The 20,272-nt window shown below is 41.6% G+C and overlaps 1 protein-coding gene across 1 annotated transcript in view; it reads left to right on the top strand.

The window, feature by feature from the left end:
* Positions 1-7,951: 7,951 nt before the first annotated feature.
* Positions 7,952-20,272, top strand: part of DNAH11 (dynein axonemal heavy chain 11) — a 372,580-nt gene continuing 360,259 nt past the window's right edge. The window contains exons 1-2 of the mRNA XM_050784822.1: positions 7,952-8,473; positions 9,882-10,025. Of these exons, the coding sequence (XP_050640779.1) occupies positions 8,099-8,473; positions 9,882-10,025 (519 nt within the window). The 5' untranslated portion in view covers positions 7,952-8,098. The remainder of the gene's footprint in view (positions 8,474-9,881; positions 10,026-20,272) is intronic.

The raw sequence follows: 20,272 nt of genomic DNA on the forward strand, positions 1-20,272 counted from the left end.
TGTTAAGGATTTTTCCATCAATATTGATCAAGGAATTGGCCTAAAGTTTTCTTTTTTTGTTGTATCTCTGACAGGTTTTAGCATCAGGATAATGCTGGCCTCATAGAATGAGTTAGGGAGGAGTCCCTCCTTTTCAATTTTTTGGAATGATTTCAGTAGGAATGGTACCAGCTCTTCTTTCTACCTCTGGTAGAATCCAGCTGTGAATCCATCTGGTCCTGAGCTTTTTTTGGTTGGTAGGCTATTTATTACTGACTCAGTTTTAGAACTTATTATTAGTCTATTAGGGGAGGCAATTTCTTCTTTCTTCTAGATTTTCTAGTTTATGTGCATAGAGGTGTTTATAGTATTCTCTGCTGGTTGTGTGTATTTCTGTGTGGTCAGTGATGATATTCCCCTTATCATTTCTGATTATGTTTATCTGAATCTTCTCTCTTTTCTTATTAGGCTATCTAGCAGTCTATTTTATTGTTATTTTTTCAATTAAAAAACAGCTTTTGGATTCATTGATTTTTTTGAAGGGTTTTTCAGGCCTCTATCTCCATGGTTCAGCTCCATTATTGGTTATTTCTTGTCTTCTGCTAGCTTTGGAGTTTGTTTGCTCTTGGTTCTCTAGTTCTTTTAGTTGTGATGTTAGGTTGTTAAGTTGAGAACTTTCTAGCTTTTTGATGTGGGCATTTAGTGCTGTAAATTTCTCTTAACACTGTTTTAGCTGTGTCCCAGAGATTCTGGTACCTTCTCTTTGTTCTCGTAGTTTCAAAGAACTTCTTGATTTCTACCTACATTTCATTATTTTACCCAAGAATCAGTCAGGAGTGGATTGTTCAATTTCTGTGTCGTTTTACAGTTTTAAGTGAATTTCTTTTCTTTTTTCAGACAGAATCTTGCTCTGTTGCCTAGGCTGGAGTGTAGTGGCACAATCTCAGCTCACTGCAACCTCTGCCTCCTGAGTTCAAGTGATTCTTCTGCCTCAGCCTTCTAAGTAGCTGGGATTATAGGCATGCACCACCATGCCTGGGTAATTTTTGTATTTTTAGTACAGATGAGGTTTCGCCATGTTGGCCAGGCTGGTCTCGAACTCCTGGCATCAAGTGATCCACCTGCCTTGGCCTCCCAAAGTGCTGGGATTAAAGGTATGAGTCACCACCCTCAGTCTTGAGTGAATTTCTTAATCTTGAGTTCTAATTGGACCGTGCTGTGGTCCGAGAGACTGTTTGTTATGATTTCAGTCCTTTTGCAGTTGCTGAGGAGTGTTTTACTTCCGATTATGTGATCAATTTTAGAGTAAGTGCCATGTGGCAATGACAAGAATGTAAATTCTGTTGTTTTGGGGTGGAGAGTTCTGTAGATGTCTATCAGGTCCCTTTGATCGAGAGCTGAGGTCAGGTCCTGAATATGTTTGTCAATTTTCTGTCTCAATGATCTGCTTAATATTGTCAGTGGGGTGTTAAAGTTTCCCACTACTATTGTGGGAGTTGAAGTCTCTTTGTAGGTCTATAAGAACTTGCTTTATGAATCTGGGTGCTCCTGTATTGGGTGCATATATTTAGGATAGTTAGGTCTTCTTGTTGAATTGAATCCTTTACCATTATGTAATGCCCTTCTTTGTCTTTTTTGGTTTCTGTTGGTTTAAAGTCTGTTTTGTGAGAAACTAGGATTGAAACCCCTGCTTTTCTCTGCTTTCCACTTGCGTGGTACATTTTACTCCATCCCTTTATTTTGAGCCTATGTGCGTCTTTGCAGGTGAAATGGTCTCTTGAAGACAGCATACTGATGGGTCCTGGTCCCTTTATCTAGCTGGCCATTCTATGTCTTTTAATTGGGGCATTTAGCACATTTACATTTAAGGTTAGTATTGTTATGTGTGGATTTGATCCTGTCATCATGATGCTAGCTGGCTATTTCTCAGGCTTATGTGGTTGCTTCATAGTGTCACTGGTCTGTGTATGTACTTCAGTGTGCTTTTGTCGTGGTTGGTAATGGTTTTTCTTACCATATTTACTGCTTCCTTTAAGAGCTCTTGTAAGGGAGGTCTGGTGGTAACAAATTCCCTCAATATTTGCTTGTCTAAAAAGGATCTTATTTCTCCTTTGCTTATAAAGCTTAGTTTGGCCAGATATAAAATTCTGGGTTGGAAGTACTTTTCTTTAAGAATGTTTAATATTGGCCCCCAATCTCTTCTGGTTTGTAGGGTTTCTACTGAGAGGTCTGCTGTTTGTCTGAAGGGCGTCCTTTTGTAGGTGACCTGGCCTTTCTCTCTGGCTGCCCTTAACACTTTTTCCTTGGAAAATTTGATGATTATGTGTCTTGGGGATGATCTTCTTGTGGAGTACCTTACTGTGGTTCTCTGGATTTCCTGAATTTGAACATTGGCCTGTCTTGCTAGGTTGGGAAAGTTCTCCTGGATGAGGTCCTAACATATGTTTTCCAATTTAGTTTCATTCTCTCCATATCCTTCAGGGACATCAATTAGTCATAGTCTCTTTATATAATCCTATATTTCTCAGAAGTTTTGTTCATTCCTTTTCATTCTTTTTTCTCTATTCTTAATCTGCCTGTCTTATTTCAGAAAGATAGTCTTCAAGCTCTGAGATTCTTTCCTCTGCTTGGTCTACTCTGCTATTAATACTTGTGATTGCATTGTGAAGTTCTTGTAGTGGGTTTTTCAGTTCTATCAGGTTGGTTATGTTCCCCTCTAAACTGGTTGTTTTGGCTGTCAGCTCCTGCATTGTTTTTTGTTTGTTTGTTTGTTTTGAGATGGAGTCTCGCTGTGTCACTCACGCTGGAGTGCACTGGCATAATCTAGGCTCACTACAGTCTCCACTTCCCAGGTTCAAGTGATTCTCCTGCCTCAGCCTCCTGAGTAGCTGGGATTATAGGCATGTGCCACCAGGCCTGGATACATTTTGTATTTTTAGTAGAGATGGGGTTTCACCATGTTGGCCAGGCTGGTCTTGAACTTCTGACCTCATGTCATCCACCTGCATCGGCCTCCCAAAGTGCTGGGATTACAGGTGTGAACCACCATGCATAGCTCCTGCATTGTTTTTATCATGATCCTTAGCTTCTTTGCATTGGGTTACGACATGCTCCTTTAGCTCAGCAAAGTTCATTTTTATATTTTTATCCACATTCTGATGGCTACTTCTGTCATTTCAGCCATCTTAGCCTCAGCCCAGTTCTGAGCCCTTGCTGGAGGAGTGTTGCAGTCATTTGGATGAAAGGGGGTTGTTTGAGTCTAGCCACTCTTCCGTAGGGCTGCTGTGGTTTGCTGGGGGTCTGCTCCAGACCCTAGTTACCTCAACTTTTTCTTTACCTAGAGGTAACACCAGTGAAGGCTGCAAAACAGCAAAGATGGCAGCCTGCCCTTTCCTCTGGAAGCTCCATCCCAGATGCGTACTGACCTTTTGCTGGCCCAAACATACCTGTAGGAGGTGGCTGGAGACCCCACTTGGGAAGTCTCACCCAGTCAGGAGGAACAGGATCAGGGACCCAATTAAAGAAGCAGTCTGGCTGCTTTTTGGTAGAGTAGCTGTGCTGTGTTGGGGATCCCTTCAGCTCCTGATTGGTTTGAGCTCTCCAAGACCCATAGACTTGACTGACTGAGACACCCAAACAGCCAAGGTGGTAGCCTGTCCTGCACTCTGGGCAATCCATCCCAGGGGGAATTTAGAACTCTGTTGGCTGTAGAACATGGGTGGGGGTGCCAGGAGGCCCCAGCTGGCTGCATTCTGTTTTCTTAGCTGTATATTACTCCATTGTTTGAATGTTAGATAGTTTATTGAACCCCTCTCCTATGGCTGGATATTTGGCTTATTTCCCGTCTTTTGCTCTTACCATTAGTGCTATAATGACTAATCTTGTGTATAGATTTCTAGAATAAAGATGCATAGAATTTTTTCTAGAAATCAGTGAACTCTATGGGGTTATATCATTTTGAATTTCCAGAAGTGATGTACGAAAGTGCCTGTTTCCCCAGTCATGCCAATAATATGATGTCAGTCTTAAAGCTAATAAGTGAAAAAGTAGTATTGTACTCTTGTTTGAATTTGTATTTTTCTTTTGCGAGGGAAGTTGAGCATCTTGTTATATGTTTAAGGGACATTTGCATAATTGAACACGGTTCAGCATTTCATGTTGATATACTAGTCAGCAAGTTGGAAAGACAAGAGGAAATGGAGAACTGGGAAATTCTAAGGGTATGATATAAGCATTTTATACCTCATTTACTTTCACTTCACATTAGCTACAAAGAAAATTTCCTAGTTTCCCTTTTAGCTAATGTGAAGTGAACGTAAATGAGGTATACAGTTTGGGTGAACATGAGTCCCATTAAAACTTGGAATAGGGGTAAATGTTATATTACCAAGAGAAGGAAAAGGTGAATGGACACTGGGGACAGTTAGCAGTTTCTGCTACATCATCTTCTTTTAAGAAAATCCTAGCTGTTATCACAGCCCTATGAGATTTTTGTCTCATATTTCTTCTTTGTCCTTATCTCTTGCTATTCTCCCTCTTACTGGCATTCTTGCTGTTTCTCCAAAAATCAAGCATCCTCTCTTGTGGGTCTACTTGCTCTTCCCTCTGCCTGAAATGTTCTTCCAAAACCCATGGCTCACTCTCAGAATTCTGCTCAAAAGTAAGCCCTTCCTTAAACACTGATGGTAATTAACATGCTCTCCATACCCAACCTTTTACAGTCTGTTGCTTTTTTTCTTAGAATTTATCATTTGTGTCAATCAAGGAAAATGACGAGACAAGTCTCAATCATTTTAGGAGATTTGTTTGCCAAAGTTAAAGACACGCTGGGAGACAAGTCTATGCTTTTCTCCAAAGATAAATTTGAGGGCTCCAAATTTAAAGGGGAAAGGGGAGGATATTGAGAAGCACACAGTTTTCACATAAACAAAAGGGGGCAGAGGAAGAATGTGAGGAATCGCATTTTACATAAGATAACAAAATGGGGTAGGGGAACAATCAGATACTCATTTGTGTCTGGTGGGTGATTGCACCTGGAAAGACAAGCTATCAATTTGCATTACCATGGTGAAGTTTTAACAGCTCACCAATAATTTCCCTGTGGGCAAAGTATGGAGGAGGCATGTAGCCTTTCATCTTGTAGCCATCTTATTTAGGAACCAAAAGGGGGAGGCAGGTTTGCATGACCCAGTTCCCAGCTTGACTTTTCCCATTGGCTAAATGAGTTTAGAGTCCCAAAATTTAATTTCCTTTCACATGTGACATAATAAACATATTATATCTTTGCTTGCCTAGTTTCTCATATTTCCCCTCCACAACTAATAATAAATGTGCCAGGCATGGCCTAAGTGTTTGTGCTTTTAACATATTTAAGCTGAATTATTTCTCACAACAACTCTATGTGGTATATCATTTACTATTACCATACTATCACTACATAACAAACCTCACCACAACTATGTAGCTTAAAACAATAATCACTCATTATTTACATGCATCTGTGGGCTGACCGAGGGTAGACTGATCAAGACTAGCCCTTGCTAGACTTGCCTCTGAGCTACAAAAGTTGGGTCCAGGCTGGTTCCCTGCATTAGCAAGCTAACTAGGGATGTTCTTCTCAAGACAGTGGCAGAGGCACAAGAAGGCAAGCCTCACCATGCAAAGACATTCCAAGCCTCTGTTTGCTACTACACTTGATCTTAGCCAAAAGAAGTGATGCTTTTTGTTATGTCTGCCAATATCCTATGGACCAAAGCAAGTCACATGACCAGCCACAATTTTAATAGCACAAAAAGATATAAGCATACTCTTTCCACGAAGGTGGGGTTGGGGGAGAGATATTTGCTAAAAACTAATCTCATCTACTATTTTATTTTTCCTATTTCAGGTGAGGAAATTCAGGCACCCAGAAAATAGAAATGGAATGCAAATTCAGTTGGTATAGCTCCACTCTATCCAGTAGAATCTAGCCTGTATCACCAATATGAGGGTAGAAACTTAATCGGTTTTGTTTTCTGTTATATTTCTCAACACCTAGAACAGTGCTTGGCACTTAGTAGGCATTCAGTAAAGATTTGTTAGACAAATGAAAGAATTCAGCACAGTACATGGCACATAGTTGGTATTTGATCAATGTTAGCTATTATTATTGAGAAAAAATGTATAAAACTTGGGAAAAAGGTAAAGGCATATTCATTCATTGTCACATTGAAACACTGCTTCACTGGCCAATGAAAGGATTATTAATTATTTAGGGAAAAGTATCTTTTTTGGACTCATTAACTACTATTGATCAAAGGCTCAAACTCTGTGAAGTTATGTTTTTATTTACAGATTTTTGTTCATTACAGATGTAATTTATTTCAGAAAAACAAATTATTTTTTAAAAAACAAAGGATTATTTTGCCCTGTATGGCATTAATGGTATTGTATTGAACCTAGCAATCTGACTCACCCTATCTTCCTCCAATGCTGCTAAATTTCTTTCTCTAACTGTCTTTGGAACTTACATCATTTTGTTGCTTTCCTCATTTATGAGTTAAATAAATCGTTGACATGTCTTCATCCTATATTTCGAGTTACATATTTAACTTTTTGGAAATTGCACTTTAAAGTTAGCATTATTTAAACAATTTTCCTGCTAGATTTGAAAGTGGTTATTCACTTTCAATTTAATTCAACTATTATTTACAGAATTCCTGGTTTTCTAAGGTACAGGGATGTGAAGCTGGAATATAAGAGGGGAGAGAAGGAACTGGTGATTGCTAGCCTTGTATACCAGCAACTGGGAGCCCCAAAGACTAATATGGATGATATAAAGCAGCCTTGACAGGCTAGAAGTCATTATCAAAGTTTTCCAAGGGCCTGTGTTATTTCAAGATTCTGATCATATAACTGGAAATGTGTAGATGGTTTTCAAGGGCAGTTAATATCCTGAAAAGAAAAAAAAATTTTGAAGCCCCATCTTCTGGAAATGTTTATCAACATTCAGGTATTAAATGGACTATTGTGGGCAACAGTCCTTCAGTAGCCCCCATCGAAGAGGTGGGGGTTGAAGACTTTAGTTTGAAATAAACAATTAACAAAGGAGACTTAAAAGTTCAGTGTGAGGACTCCTCAACAAAATTCTGGTTACTTTAATAACTAGAATTTCCATATTAGTCTCAACAAAAGCCACTAATGGACCACAATGAAATCCTATTTCAGTATCATGAAACTGTTTCTAATTTGAAGCTTTTCCTCTTTGACCTTTTTACTCTTGAATTAAATGATAAATCTATAGATTTTCGGAACGTTTTGGAGATCACGAAAGGGCACTGTGAGTTCTCTTACTGGGTGTATGTACATTCCAGTAAGTGTCAGGTTGAGGATGGGAATCAGGAGGACTTTGAGTACTTAGATCTTGGATTCCCACAACTAGGAAAGTTAAATTGCAGGACTGACTCTTTTCTGGTAATATTTGGACACCTTGGGAAAGGTGAATAATAGCCTTCAACTTGAGCCCCGAAACTTCTCTGTTACTTATTTTTGTAACTTAGTCCCTTGCCCATAAAACAAAGACTGACTAGTCAGAGACCTGGCTTTCTACGGATTATTCTACGGTCAAGGTAAGAGATTTAGCACGGAGCTCGGCACAAGAGAGCATTGCTTCATCCAGAGCACTTAACCAACGCTGGGATCCCCATCAAGTGTCCAGTAGGCGAAGGAGCCTGAGGGCAGTGGAGCTAGCGCACGGGGGAGCTCAGACCGACCCGGACACGCGTCTTCTCTGCCAGGTTCGGGACCTAGAGCCCGAGGGCCGCTCCCCTCGGCCTTGGCCTTGGCGTCTACTGGACAGTGGCGCGGTGCGCTCACTCCGCCCCCAGCGGGCTGGGGCGGGGACACCGTCCCCCGGGAAACGGGACGCGCTGCTTGTCCCAGGCCTTCGCCTCGGCCTGCCAGGCTACCGCTGTGCGCAAGTGGCGCGGCTAAGTAGCAGCAGGTGGGAGACTAGGATCTGCGCTCGCGGCAACCGCGGAGGAGGGTGGGCGCCTCCCAAGGTGTCCTCGCTCACTTCGGGCTGGCCCAGAGTCTCGGGTGAGGAGCCAGCCGGCCCCGCGTTCCCTCGGACGGTTGCCCAATGGCAGCCCCGGTGGTAGCCCGGGAGGCGCGAGACTTCCGAGAAGCCCCGATCCTTCGCCTAACGTCGGGGGCCGGCCTGGAGGCAGTGCGCGCTATGGAGCTCGAGGAGGAAGAGGAGGAGGAGGAGAACGAGGAGGAGGAGAACGAGGAGGAGGTGGCCGCCAGGAGAGCGCGGAGTTTCGCCCAAGACGCGCGGGTGCGCTTCCTCGGCGGCCGCCTGGAGATGATGCTGGGGTTCACGGAGGAGAAATGGAGCCAGTATTTGGAAAGCGAGGACAACCGGCAGATTCTTGGGGAGTTTCTGGAAAGCACTAGCCCGGCTTGCCTTGTGTTTAGCGTCGCCGCCGCGGGGCGCCTTGCGGCTTCCCAGGAGGTAAGAGACGACGGTCAAGGGGACCTGCCCACCCAACAAAACTACCCAGGGGAGACAGCCCAGTCGGGCCCCTTTGCATTCCCGCGGGGCGCTCACTCGGGCACTTTGACAAACTTGGTTTGAAGTCCCCATCCTGAGGCCCGCAGAACTGCTCCCCACGTGCACCCACTCTGCAGTTCAGCAGCTTCAGGTTAGTTTCCTAGGTCAGCTGTTTGTATCTGATGGAGAATCCCCCGTTGAGCCTGTTCGACCAGGGTAATGCAAGAAAACCAGCGCTTTCTTTAGCTGCCTGGGTGTTAGGCGCAAGGTAGGCTTTCTGTGCCAGAAAACTTGCGTTTCAATTGCTCTTGGGTCTCCCTGGAGTCACATCCTTTAAAAAAGGTGGTGTTTGGCAGAGCGCATATAACTTGACACGTATTTTGACTACGTGCCAACCACGCTTCACCCCAGGCAAAAACATTGAGTCCTTAAGGAATGCCCATGCAGTCTTCGCACACATGGGTGTTTACTAACCATTTAGGGGGAGCAGTTCCCTCCTTCCTTCCTCTCTTTTTCTTCTTGAATTTAGATTACTCGTCCACTAAAAGGTTAACGTATCATCTAACGTACAGCACTTGTATTTAGTATTTTTCAAGTATGATGAGTTAGGAGCAAGATTCACAATTTTTAAATAGCCCCGTGCTCAGTTTAACATGTTATATCGTTTTTATCACTAGCTGTGGTCATTATAATAGTTGGGAAATAGGATCTCAGATAAGAGAGAAACAGGAAGGCTGCCTTAGGGTATTGTGAATTTTGAATTCTTTTGTTTTAGTACTCTCCTAATTGTAATTTTTTAAAAAATAAGTTTGTCAGTAGATAACACGATAGAACACTTAACTCTAGTATTACCTAAGTTAAATAGTTATTATAATGTTCAATAAAATGACTCAGTAGTTGTGGAAATGTTAGCATGTTTTGGTTATACATTTCTATTCTTTGATAGAAATACAAATTAACCTCTTGTGCCTTGTCTTTATCTCAGTTTGGCTTATTTCCAAACCAGAGAAGATTATAGAAACCCATTAGGATTGAAACATTCTACATGCCTACATGCTCCTTATTTGTTTTTAGTTATAGGATTTTTTTTTTTAATATATAATGATCTGGTATAATTGACATGCCTTTAAAAAGGTGATATTTCCACACCAGTAATGCTGTGAAATTAGCATTATAAAAGAACGAAGAAAACTGTATACTCTGCATAATAGGGAAGAGCGGTAGAAGGACCTTGTTCATAGAGCAGGCAAGACACCAGGTTTTGTTTCTTCTGCTAGCAATACAGCTACAAGTTGGATATAGTAAATCCTGCTCGTTAACAAGAACACAACATGGTGAACTAGAACTAATTATCCTGCTCTTGTTTTAGATTCCAAGAGATGCAAACCATAAACTTGTTTTTATTTCCAAGAAGATTACTGAAAGCATTGGAGTGAATGACTTTTCTCAAGTGGTTTTATTTGGAGGGTTACCTGCATTGTCTCTTGGACATGTATCTGCTTTCCTCGATGAGGTACTGTACTGGTCTGTCTTTAATATTTAAAGCTTTCACTTATCTCCGTGACATTTGGAATTATTCAAGACGACTCTTATAATTAAAAGAAGAGCTAGGATGGGGAGGGGAAGAGAAGGGGATTGTGGGGGCGGGGAAAGCTTGTAGAAGCCAGGAGTCTCTAGCCAGGTGAATGGAGTCATAACATCTACACTGTTCCTGAAAGGAGCTCATGCTTACAGATGTTAATATTCAATAGGTGGCAGTTGCAGGGATCATTCTCTCCCTTTCTTTCTTCCAAGATAATAGAAGCAAATAAAAAGCAACTTGAATAGGCTCTTGCACCTTAGCAGTAGGTTTTAAACTTCACATTCAGAGTAGAGACAAATTTATACTTTGAAAACGAGTATTATCAGTTCTTTTTTATACTTGTTAGAAACTAACAGTTAAAGACTTAAGTTTCACTCATGGCAGATAATGGGAAAAGGTGATGAAAGTGTTAGAAATGGTTCTTAAAATTTCTTTTTCTCTTCTTAAATTAGAGAAATACTCTTCAACCAATGTTACTGACACTTGAATGTGCGTAAGAACTGCCTGGGGATTTTGTGAAAGAGGCTGGTTCATTCAGTCTAGAGTGGAGCCCGAGGTTCTGCATTTCTAACCTGATGCTGAGGCTGTTTGTTCGTGGACTAGCTTGGAAGAGCAACTACCGAATAACCAGGTTCCATGGAACTAGAACCTCGGCTCTCAAACTTTGCTGAACATTAGAATCACCTGGGGGAGCTTTTAACATCATGCCTCGGTCACCCCTCACCAATTAATTTAGAACGTCCTGAATGGGAGCCAGGTGGCAGCAGTTGTTTAAGATCCCCAGGTGACTCTAATGTACAGTGAGCTTTGGGAACTGCCTGGTTAGATATCTACCAGGCCAATTTCTAAATCAGACCTCTTTAATCAGTGTAGTCCTGCCAAGGCCGATATTTAAGGTAGGAAAAATTGCTGACATATTTATTACTAGTTATTTAGCAGTCTCTCATGATCACACCTCTTCTACTTTTTGAGTGTCTTCTGTCTTTTTCAAGGGAGGTGTTTTCCTGCTGGACTAACCAAAGTCTCTCACCCCAACTTCTGTACCCTGCCTGGGTTTCCCTTTGCTCCTGTTGAATTTAATTGACTTTAACTGATTTCAGGGAGGTGCTAGGAAGACAGTCTTTTAACTTCAGTGCCAGGAACAATTTTTGGTATGCAACAAGTGCTCAGATTTTAATTGAACTGAATGAATCTGATGACTTCGGTTCATTATGTGAATCTAGACCACTATCAACTGGAACTTGGAGGGGCAGGGTTACATTATGAGATTCTTGCTCTGCTGTGTCTGGCAACAGAAGATACAAGCCTTTTCCAAATTTCTCTACTCTTTATCTCAGTACCAGGATCTGCATAACATTCTGAAAAAGGTATGCCTGCCCCTCAACATTATGATTTGTTTCCATATGTTGTTATTTGTCACCAGATTGTATTATATAATTATACTTAGCAAAAGTATTTAAAATGTCATATGGTTATTTCTTTATGTATCACGCTGGCCCACATTTCAAAAGAAACAATAATTGTGAATGCTTACCAAAGCCTAAAGGGAAGATCATTTGGTTCTTCTCAGTCAATATCTGGGCCCCATCCTTGGAAATTCCAATTTAAAAAATCTAGAGGGGCCCAGGCTCCTGTATTTTGAAAGTGTTTCCTCAGTAATTGTATTGAATGGTTTAAGAACGGTCATAAAGGGAAACCCCACAGTTTAAAAAAAGAAACAGAAGGTAAGTAAAGAGATCCACGGCAAAGGCACATTTGCTCCTTTATCTACAGGTGTATATGTGCTAGGTGAACCTTACTTTGGTTCATAGAGAAAGTTTATTTTTCTTACAAATGCAAAAACTACACAAACTTACACCTAAAATAAGACAAAACCTCAAATTAATTGACTTACTTTGTATATATTTGATAAAATTTATTGTAATTAATAAGTACATCCCAGGTCTATTTGCTTTAAATCATATTTCTAGAGATACTTTAGCTGTTTGAGTTACTAATTGCTTTCCAGAGCATGTGGCTCAGAGTTTCCTAGTGTTTTATCTACAGCTCATGATACAAACATTAAGTTTTAAAAGAAGTTGGCTTTGTCATAGAATAATGTGAGAAACACATTTATCCTTCCAAACCCAAAGGATGGACTCGGAGACACACAGAACAGCAGAAGCAAGACTTTTAATGGCGGTCTTGCAAGATGGGGTGTTTGGTAGGCAGGCACACCCGGGGCAGTTACAGCAAGTAATTTATCTCCTAGCACATAAGTCCCTCTCCCAGTTCCTCACTGGTTGAGTACTATGGGGTTACAATCTTCCTGGACATTGCCTAAGTTTCATTATGCCCCTTGTAAGTTTATACCCTGGCCCCCTTCCTCGCTTATATTTTGATTTCCCAATAATGAAACTTTCTTCCCTTTTATGGACTGACTCCTCGTCTACATTCTGTTCACTTATCATGACTTTCTAGGTGCATGAGCCATAGGTTTGTCATATCCACAGACTGGCTGCCAGTACTTAGATTTATCATGGCTTGAAAATGGACCATTTAAAATGTTTTCTCACAAATTCCCTCCTCTTTTCTATTTACTTTCTTTGGCTTTATTTTTGTCCAAACCCTTTTGGTTCTTGAATCACTCTAGAAGTTGTTTACTTTTTTTTTTTTTTTTTTTAGGAGAGCGAGTTTAATTTGGTTTCTAATAGTACAGGTTATTTTGCTAGTAAGTTATGCACATTTGTTTATTAATAGCTCTTTTAATTTTTGTGCTAGTCCCCTTACACAGGGGGAATACAACATCCTACTGCTGTTAAGACTCCTGCCCCATTTATGAGAGATGTAGGAATTGAACCTATTATACCTTTTCATATTTTAAAACAACCTTCTACCCAACCCATTAATGGGTTATTAATTTCAGCATTTTTTGCTAGTTTGTTGGCTAGGGTTGTTCTTGTAAAGCTTTTGTGATGGTGCCATCTGGGACGGTATTCTTGGAAATGAAAATACAACACTTCCCACCCAGCATAACACATATACCCCCTTTTTCTGCTGGTATCATGTTGAGAGCAAGACTGTTTTCTCAGGCTATTTGGCTGGTGGCATTTAACTGGCTAGCTACCCCTTTGAGGGCATCCTGAGTATAATTGATGAATTTTTGTTGAATATAATAGATATAGTTAATTTAATCCATATTTTTATTAATAGTTGACCACCGAAAGAGTGCTAACTTAAACCCAGATCCCTTTGGTTTTGGGCCTTAAATGTATTAGGCACCCCCCTAAGGACTTCTACTGAGTTAACATATATATTGGGATTAAAAGAATTTGTCAAATATCTCCAGTTTTAGTGGCCATGTGTATTTTTGGCTATCTTAGGAAATGCCCGAGTGAAGGCAATTGGACTAAAGTACAAGTCCTGATCCAACTGGAGGGTAAGAGTTTACAGAGGTTCCTTTTCCCACAGTACCACCAGACATTAGCCTGGGGCATATGGATACCTGGGTAATTGCCATTGCTTGACTCACTTGTGATATTTAGGAAGTGGGTGCAATTGAGACTTCTTCCATGGGCTTATTGAATTTTGTCCCCTGCCTAGAGAGGCAAGAAGAGTGGATCATATTGCCTATGGAGAACGAGGGAATTGCTCTGGGATCTGACCTCCGCAATGCGGGAAAGAGCAATGGCAGACTTTTTTTCTTTTTGAAACAGAGTTTTGCTCTTGTTGCCCAGGCTGGAGTGCAGTGGCACAATCTCGGCTCACTGCAATCTCTGACTTGTGGGTTCAAGCGATTCTCCTGCCTCAGTCTCCTGAGTAGCTGGGATTACAGGCACTCGCCACTGTGCCTGGCTAATTCTTTGTATTTTTAGTAGAGACGGGGTTTTACCATGTTGGCCAGGCTGGTCTTGACCTCAGGTGATCCACTCACCTTGGCCTCCCAAAGTGCTGGGAATACAGGCATGAGCCACCGTGCCTGGCCAATGACAGACTTTTATAAGTCTCATTTCCCCATGCATCCTTGTCCTGGTATAGAGCCAACAAATGGTGCATTTCTTTAAGATTGGTATCCCATCCTAGAGAAAACAGAACCACCTGTGCCTGAAGTTGTTCTACTGCACATGCATAACAGCTACTCTTGTTGAGGGCTTGTACTGAAAATTTGACCCAGGCATTCATATTTCTGTACCCTGTCTCGATTTCTAAGATTTGCCTTAAATCTTTTACCTTATTTTTACCCTTTTAGGGTCATTATTTGGTGAGCTAAAGTGTTTATTAGGGTTTGATGTTGGAGTAGTCCTAGGCAAATGGCAGGTTGAGTTTTGTGTTAGTTTGCTGTAGGGGTTTTTCCCTGTGATATTTGCCCCAACCCATATAACCAAGATGCTACTTTTGGTTCTTGGTTTAGAACAGCTGGACTATCAACGGTGATGAGTTATAGGATTGCATTTTAAATTCTGGCAGTTATTTGATGAGCCCTTGGACAGATGTAATTTATTCTTTAAGGGTCTCCAGGTTGGAGTTACCCACCCCATGTTTACTATCCAACCCTGAAATTGGGTAGTCCACCATATATTATCCCGGCTGGGGCAGGATGATACTCTACTGTAACCTGTATTTGTTTCAGGGCAAAGATATTTATCCACCTGAGAGAGCTGTTTCTGATTTTCCACATTCCCACAAGGTAAAACCTGGCAGGCATTAAATCTTACAGTCTGGGGTGCTACTGTCTTGGTTACGTTAATTAGCAACCTGATTGGGTAGGGAGGGTTTTGACCTGCTCTTTGTATAGTAGCCCATCCCAGCCATATTAACTTCCAAAATGGGGCCAGCCCATGTTTTCTTTTTAGGTTTCTCTCAGAGTTAACTTTAAGGGTTCCTTACGTGACCTGTGCACTTTTCACTGATCTTTTTTTTTTCTCCCTTCCATTTTTTTTTTTAAACCAATCTCTTGACTTGAGTATAGTGAGTTCACCCCAGTTTAGCTGTTTGCACAGCCAGCTCAGTGGTCAGGAGCACATAACAGGGACCTTTCGAGTTTAGGTGGAGCTTGTCTTCTTTCCAAGTCTTGATCAGCAACAAGTTGCCAGCCTGGAAGTGGTGAGCCATGAACTCAAGAGGTGAAGTTTGAGTCAGAAGTCCTTTTAACCTAAGGGATACCAGGGTGGAGTATATGGCCAGTATATAATTTCTTAAGAATTGATCCTTGGTTTCCATAGTAGGGAGATCTCTAGCTGTACCCAAATACAGGATCTCGTATAATAACTTGTAGAGGGACAATCCCAAGTCTTTTCTTGGGGCTGTTCTAATCCTAAGGAGTGCTATTGGGAGACATTTGGTCCAAGGCATTTTAGTTTTTAAGATTAGTTTAGCGATATGCTTTGTGAGAGTTTGATTCATTCTTTCTACCTTTCCAGAGGAAGGGAGATGCCAAGGGGTGTGATAATCCCATTTAATTCAAAAACTTTCCCTAAGTCCCCTTAACACCCTTGAGGTAAAGTGGCTCCCATTATCAGAATTAATATTTTCCATGAGGCCAAATCTAGGTACAACCTGTTTTAGTATATTTTGACCTCATTCCCAGTGGTGACTGTGGAAGGGGAAGGCTTCCACCCAGCCAGAAAGGTGATTTATGATTACCAGTAAATTCTTTAGTCTTTCTACTTTGGACTTGAATGCTTTCAAATAATCTTAGTCTGGGAGGTCTTTCTCCCATGGCCTATTTTCTAATCACCTTTTTGTTTGTCTTTTGACGAGTTACACTACTTCCACATACTTAGCGAGAATATAAATCCCTATACACCCATAATTCCTAAGTGTTGCATCACACAGAGCCTGGGCTCCCCAAAGACGCCCTTTGTGTAATAAAGATATTAATTTTCTCATGGAGTTTACTTATTTCTCTCCCATCAAGAAGTACCCATTTGATGTCTTCAGTTTGACCCCTATCCTGTCTAATTCTTCCTTCTTCTCTCTGGTAAACTGGGGCCTTAATACTACCTTAGGGATGTCTGGGATCAGGCTAAATAGTCTTCTAATTTCTTCCTCCAGGGAGGCTTGCTCAGCAGTGCCATGTGCAAGCTTGTTTCCTGTAGCTTCTATGGTGTTCCCTTTCTGAGGACCATTTACATGTACTATGGTTACCTCTGCTGGAAGCAGGAGGCTTTCTAAAACCTGTTTGACCAATTCCCCATGTACCAATTATTTTCCGCTGCTATTTATTAGGCCCTACTTTGTCCAGATTTTTCCAAAAGTGTGTACCACCCCACAGGCATATTTAGAATCAGTACATACAGTGCCTTCTTGGGCATTAAGGAGCTTTAGGGCCTGGTTAAGACCATATAATTCACAGGTTTGGGCTGACCACCCATTAGGTAATCTACCTTTCTCACACAAGGAGTGTTTATTCCCATCAATGACAGCATGGCGATTATGTCTCTTGCCATCTATCACTCAGGATGACCTATCCACAAACAGTCTTATCCCATCCTGTAGTGGAGCTTCCCTAAGGTTTGGTCTAACTTTTGTTTGGTATTCTATGATATCTAAGCAGTTCTGGTCTGATGTCTCTCTTTTTCTCCTCTCCTTTCCATAGGAAACTAGTTGGATTTAGGCAAATATTTGTTATGAGCAAATCATTTTTTTTTTAAACTGCTATGGCTTCATATTTTAGAGTCTGAGAATGTGTTCAAACTGTCTCTCGGCTTTTGATTTAATATATTCCTGACTTGGTGTGGGTTGCTTACTATTAGGGCCCCACCAAATGTTAACTTTCCACTCTCCTAGCAGCAGGGCTGTGGCAGCACTGCTTGCACACATTCGGGCTGTCCCCGAGAGACAGGACCAAGAAGCTTGGAGACAAAAGCAACAGGTTCCCTCTTCTCTCTCCAGGTTTGAGTGAGCACCCCAGGGGCCATGCCCTGGTCCATTGTTACAAACAGATGGAATGGTTTCTCTAAAGATGGGAGGGCCAGGACCAGGGCAGTAATGAAGGCCTGCTTTAGCTTTTTTACTGCCTGAATTTCCTTTGGGACCATAGCAAGGGATCGGGTTTCTCTTCTAGTAACTTGAGATAGAGTCTTTTTTTGAGCATATCAGTTAATTTATTACCTACAGTAGCCAGTTAAACGTAAAAATTTTTGGAGTTCTCTCTTTGTCTTAGGCAAAGGCAGACCCACTATTGCCGATATTCTTTCCAGGTTTAGTCTTCACTTCCCTTTGCTAATTAGGTGTCCTAAATATTTAACTTCTTTTTCTACAAACTGCAATTTGTTCTTAGAGACTCGCAATCCCCATTCGTCTAGGAAATTAAGTAGGCTTATGGTGGTTTCTGATATCTTGGCCCTCTTCTCCCCAGAAATTAAAAGATTTTCTTTGTATTGTAACAACTGGGTTCCCCTGGAAGGTTGGAATTTCTCCAGGACCTTTTCTAAGATTTGACCAAATACGTTTGGGGCTTCCATGAATCCTTGTGGCAGCAGGCCAGGCACGGTGGCTCATGCCTGTAATCCCAGCACTTTGGGAGACTGAGGTGGGTGGATAACGAGGTCAGGAGATCGAGACTATCCTGGCTAACACGGTGAAACCCCATCTCTACTAAAAAAAAATACAAAAAATTAGCCGGGGATGGTGGCGGGCACCTGTAGTCCCAGCTACTCAGGAGGCTGAGGCAGGAGAATGGCATGAACCTGGGAGTCGGAGCTTGCAGTGAGCCGAGATCGCACCACTGCACTCCAACCTGGGTGACAGAGTGAGACTCCATCTCAAAAAAAAAAAAAAAAAAAACCTTGTGACAGCACAGTCCAGCGGTACCATTATTTTCTCCCAGTTATAGGATTTTCCTATTTAAAGGCAAAGAGGTCTCTCTACTCCTAAAGTCTGAGGACATGCCCAGAATACATCTTTTAGATCCACCGCACTGAACCACTTGTGTTCATAGGATATCTTACTGAGGAGGGTGTAGGGGGTAGGCACCACAGGGTGGTGGGTCTGGACAGTCTGATACATAGCCTTTAGAACTTGCACCAATCTCAACGACCCATTAGGTTTTTAGACTGAGACAATTGGAGTATTGTATGGGTGACATGCAGGATTTTAATAGTCCATCTTTCATTAATCCCTTTATTACCGGTTGGTTGGAGATATTTTCTCCCTTCAGTATAAATGGGATTTTTTTTTTTTTTTTTTGCAAACTACTTCTCTTGGTCGTTTTAGTTTAATTTGTAAGGGTGTGGTTTTTAACCCTCTCCATTCCCTTTTCTAACCCACGCAAGGTTATTAATTTTCTTTCCTCCTCCTCTTTTGGGAGGCCCATTATTACTTTTACTTGTCCTTCCTTTATTCGTAATCGTAAACCCAATCTCACAATCAGGTTTCGACCCAGGCTGTTAGTTTCTGCTTTAGGAACATATAAGAGTGACCAATTTGTTTTGGTCCGAATCTAATTAACATTTTCTTGAATATCGGAACCTGAAATCCCTCCCCTTTACCCGGTCCTATCAGTTTTTCCTTAGAGAGTTCTGTACCCCTTGGTTGGTGAATTAGGGAGGAGCGATCCACACCAGTACCAACCAAAAATGTCACTTCTTCTCTCTCGGGTCCCACCTTCAAATTTATTCAGGGTTCCTGGTGGGACCTACTCAGAAGAAACTCTCACCCAGTCTTCATTAGCAGTCACGAGGTGGATCCCCATTTTTTTTTTCCATTTAGGACATTCTCTTTTAAAATGCCCTGGCTTTACATACTTGTAACATCCACTCATAGTCTTAGGAGCTTTTCCATGTATTTCCCTTCTTTCTTTGTGTCGAAATCTATCATTCTCCTTGTATCTTTCGAGGGGGATCTTGATCTAACCTTTTTTTTTTTTGACTACGTCTTCCACAGTGGAACCATGAGTTTCACTTTTTTTTAATGCTTCTCTTCCTCTCTCCTTACAAAGACCTTCTGAGCCTCCCTTAGTAATTTCTCAAATGGTTTCTCATTCCATCCATTAGTCCTTTGTAATTTTTTTTTTTAATGTCAGGCCAGTTCTTTCTTACAAAGTAAGAATATTAAAACTTTCAAAAGGCCTTGCCCTACTGGGTCCTCTGGATCTAATCTGATGTATTCTCTGACCTTCTGCAGGAATGCAGAGGAAGTTTCCTCTTTTGGTTTTTGTTGAATCTCCAATGCCTTTGAGACCTTTTGTGTCCTAGTGGTGGACTTTTTTATCTTTTTTACAATTAGTTCCCTGAGGTTCTGCATTTGTGTCTGTTCTCTGGGTTTTTTGTTTTGTTTTGTTTTGTTTTGTTTTGAGATGGAGTCTCACACTCTGTTGCCCAAGCTGGAGAGCAGTGGTGCAATCTTGGCTCACTGCAGCCTCCACCTCCCAGGTTTAAGTGATTCTCCTGCCTCAGCCTCCTGAGTAGCTGAGATTACAGGTGCATACCACCATGCCCGGCTAATTTTTGTATTTTTTAGTAGATATGAGGTTTTGCCATGTTGGCTAGGCTGGTCTTGAGGCCCTGACCTCAGTTGATCCACCCACCTCGGCCTCCCAACGTGCTGGGATTACAGGCATGAACCACGCACCTGGCCCGTGAGATCATTATTATCTCGTTTGGGATTGACATTTGGAAATTTTTGTTCAGCTGGTAAGACTTCTTGCCCACGGGGTTGTTACCTCTCCCAGATGGTTATGGCCCCTCTCCTAATCATTCCCCTTTCTTTTCCTGTGATAAAGGATCCTTGTGCTAGACATCATTTCAGCCCAGGTGTAAAAGCTGGGTTCTAGGAATTGATTTCAGCTGGTTTGCTAAACCCAGGGGATGTTTTAGAAGTGGTTTCATTTCCTTCTTGAAATTCGTAACTTCAGTACTTGTAAGAGGAGCATTTACAAAGCCAATCTCTCCCTGTCTATGGGAACTTCCCTAAGAGGGAATATGCTAGATGTCTGCTGTGTGGAAGGGATAGGGAAGTCTCAATATCCCTCTTACACTGTTCTAATTCTTTTCTCAAATTTGGATAAGGATTTAAAGGAGCAGTTGGTTCGACTCCGCCATGGTCTGCAGGTCTTTATTCCTAACCCTCCTGCTGCTCCTTGATTTTCCTGTCCTCTATTTTGTGAGACACATGGAGACATATGGATGATAGGGGGTCCAAGGGCTTTTCACTGGGCAGAAGCTTTTTACTAGGCTTTTTTTCTTCTTCTTTGAAGG

Source organism: Macaca thibetana, chromosome 3 (genome assembly GCF_024542745.1).
Source record: "Macaca thibetana thibetana isolate TM-01 chromosome 3, ASM2454274v1, whole genome shotgun sequence".
Lineage (NCBI taxonomy): Eukaryota > Metazoa > Chordata > Mammalia > Primates > Cercopithecidae > Macaca > Macaca thibetana.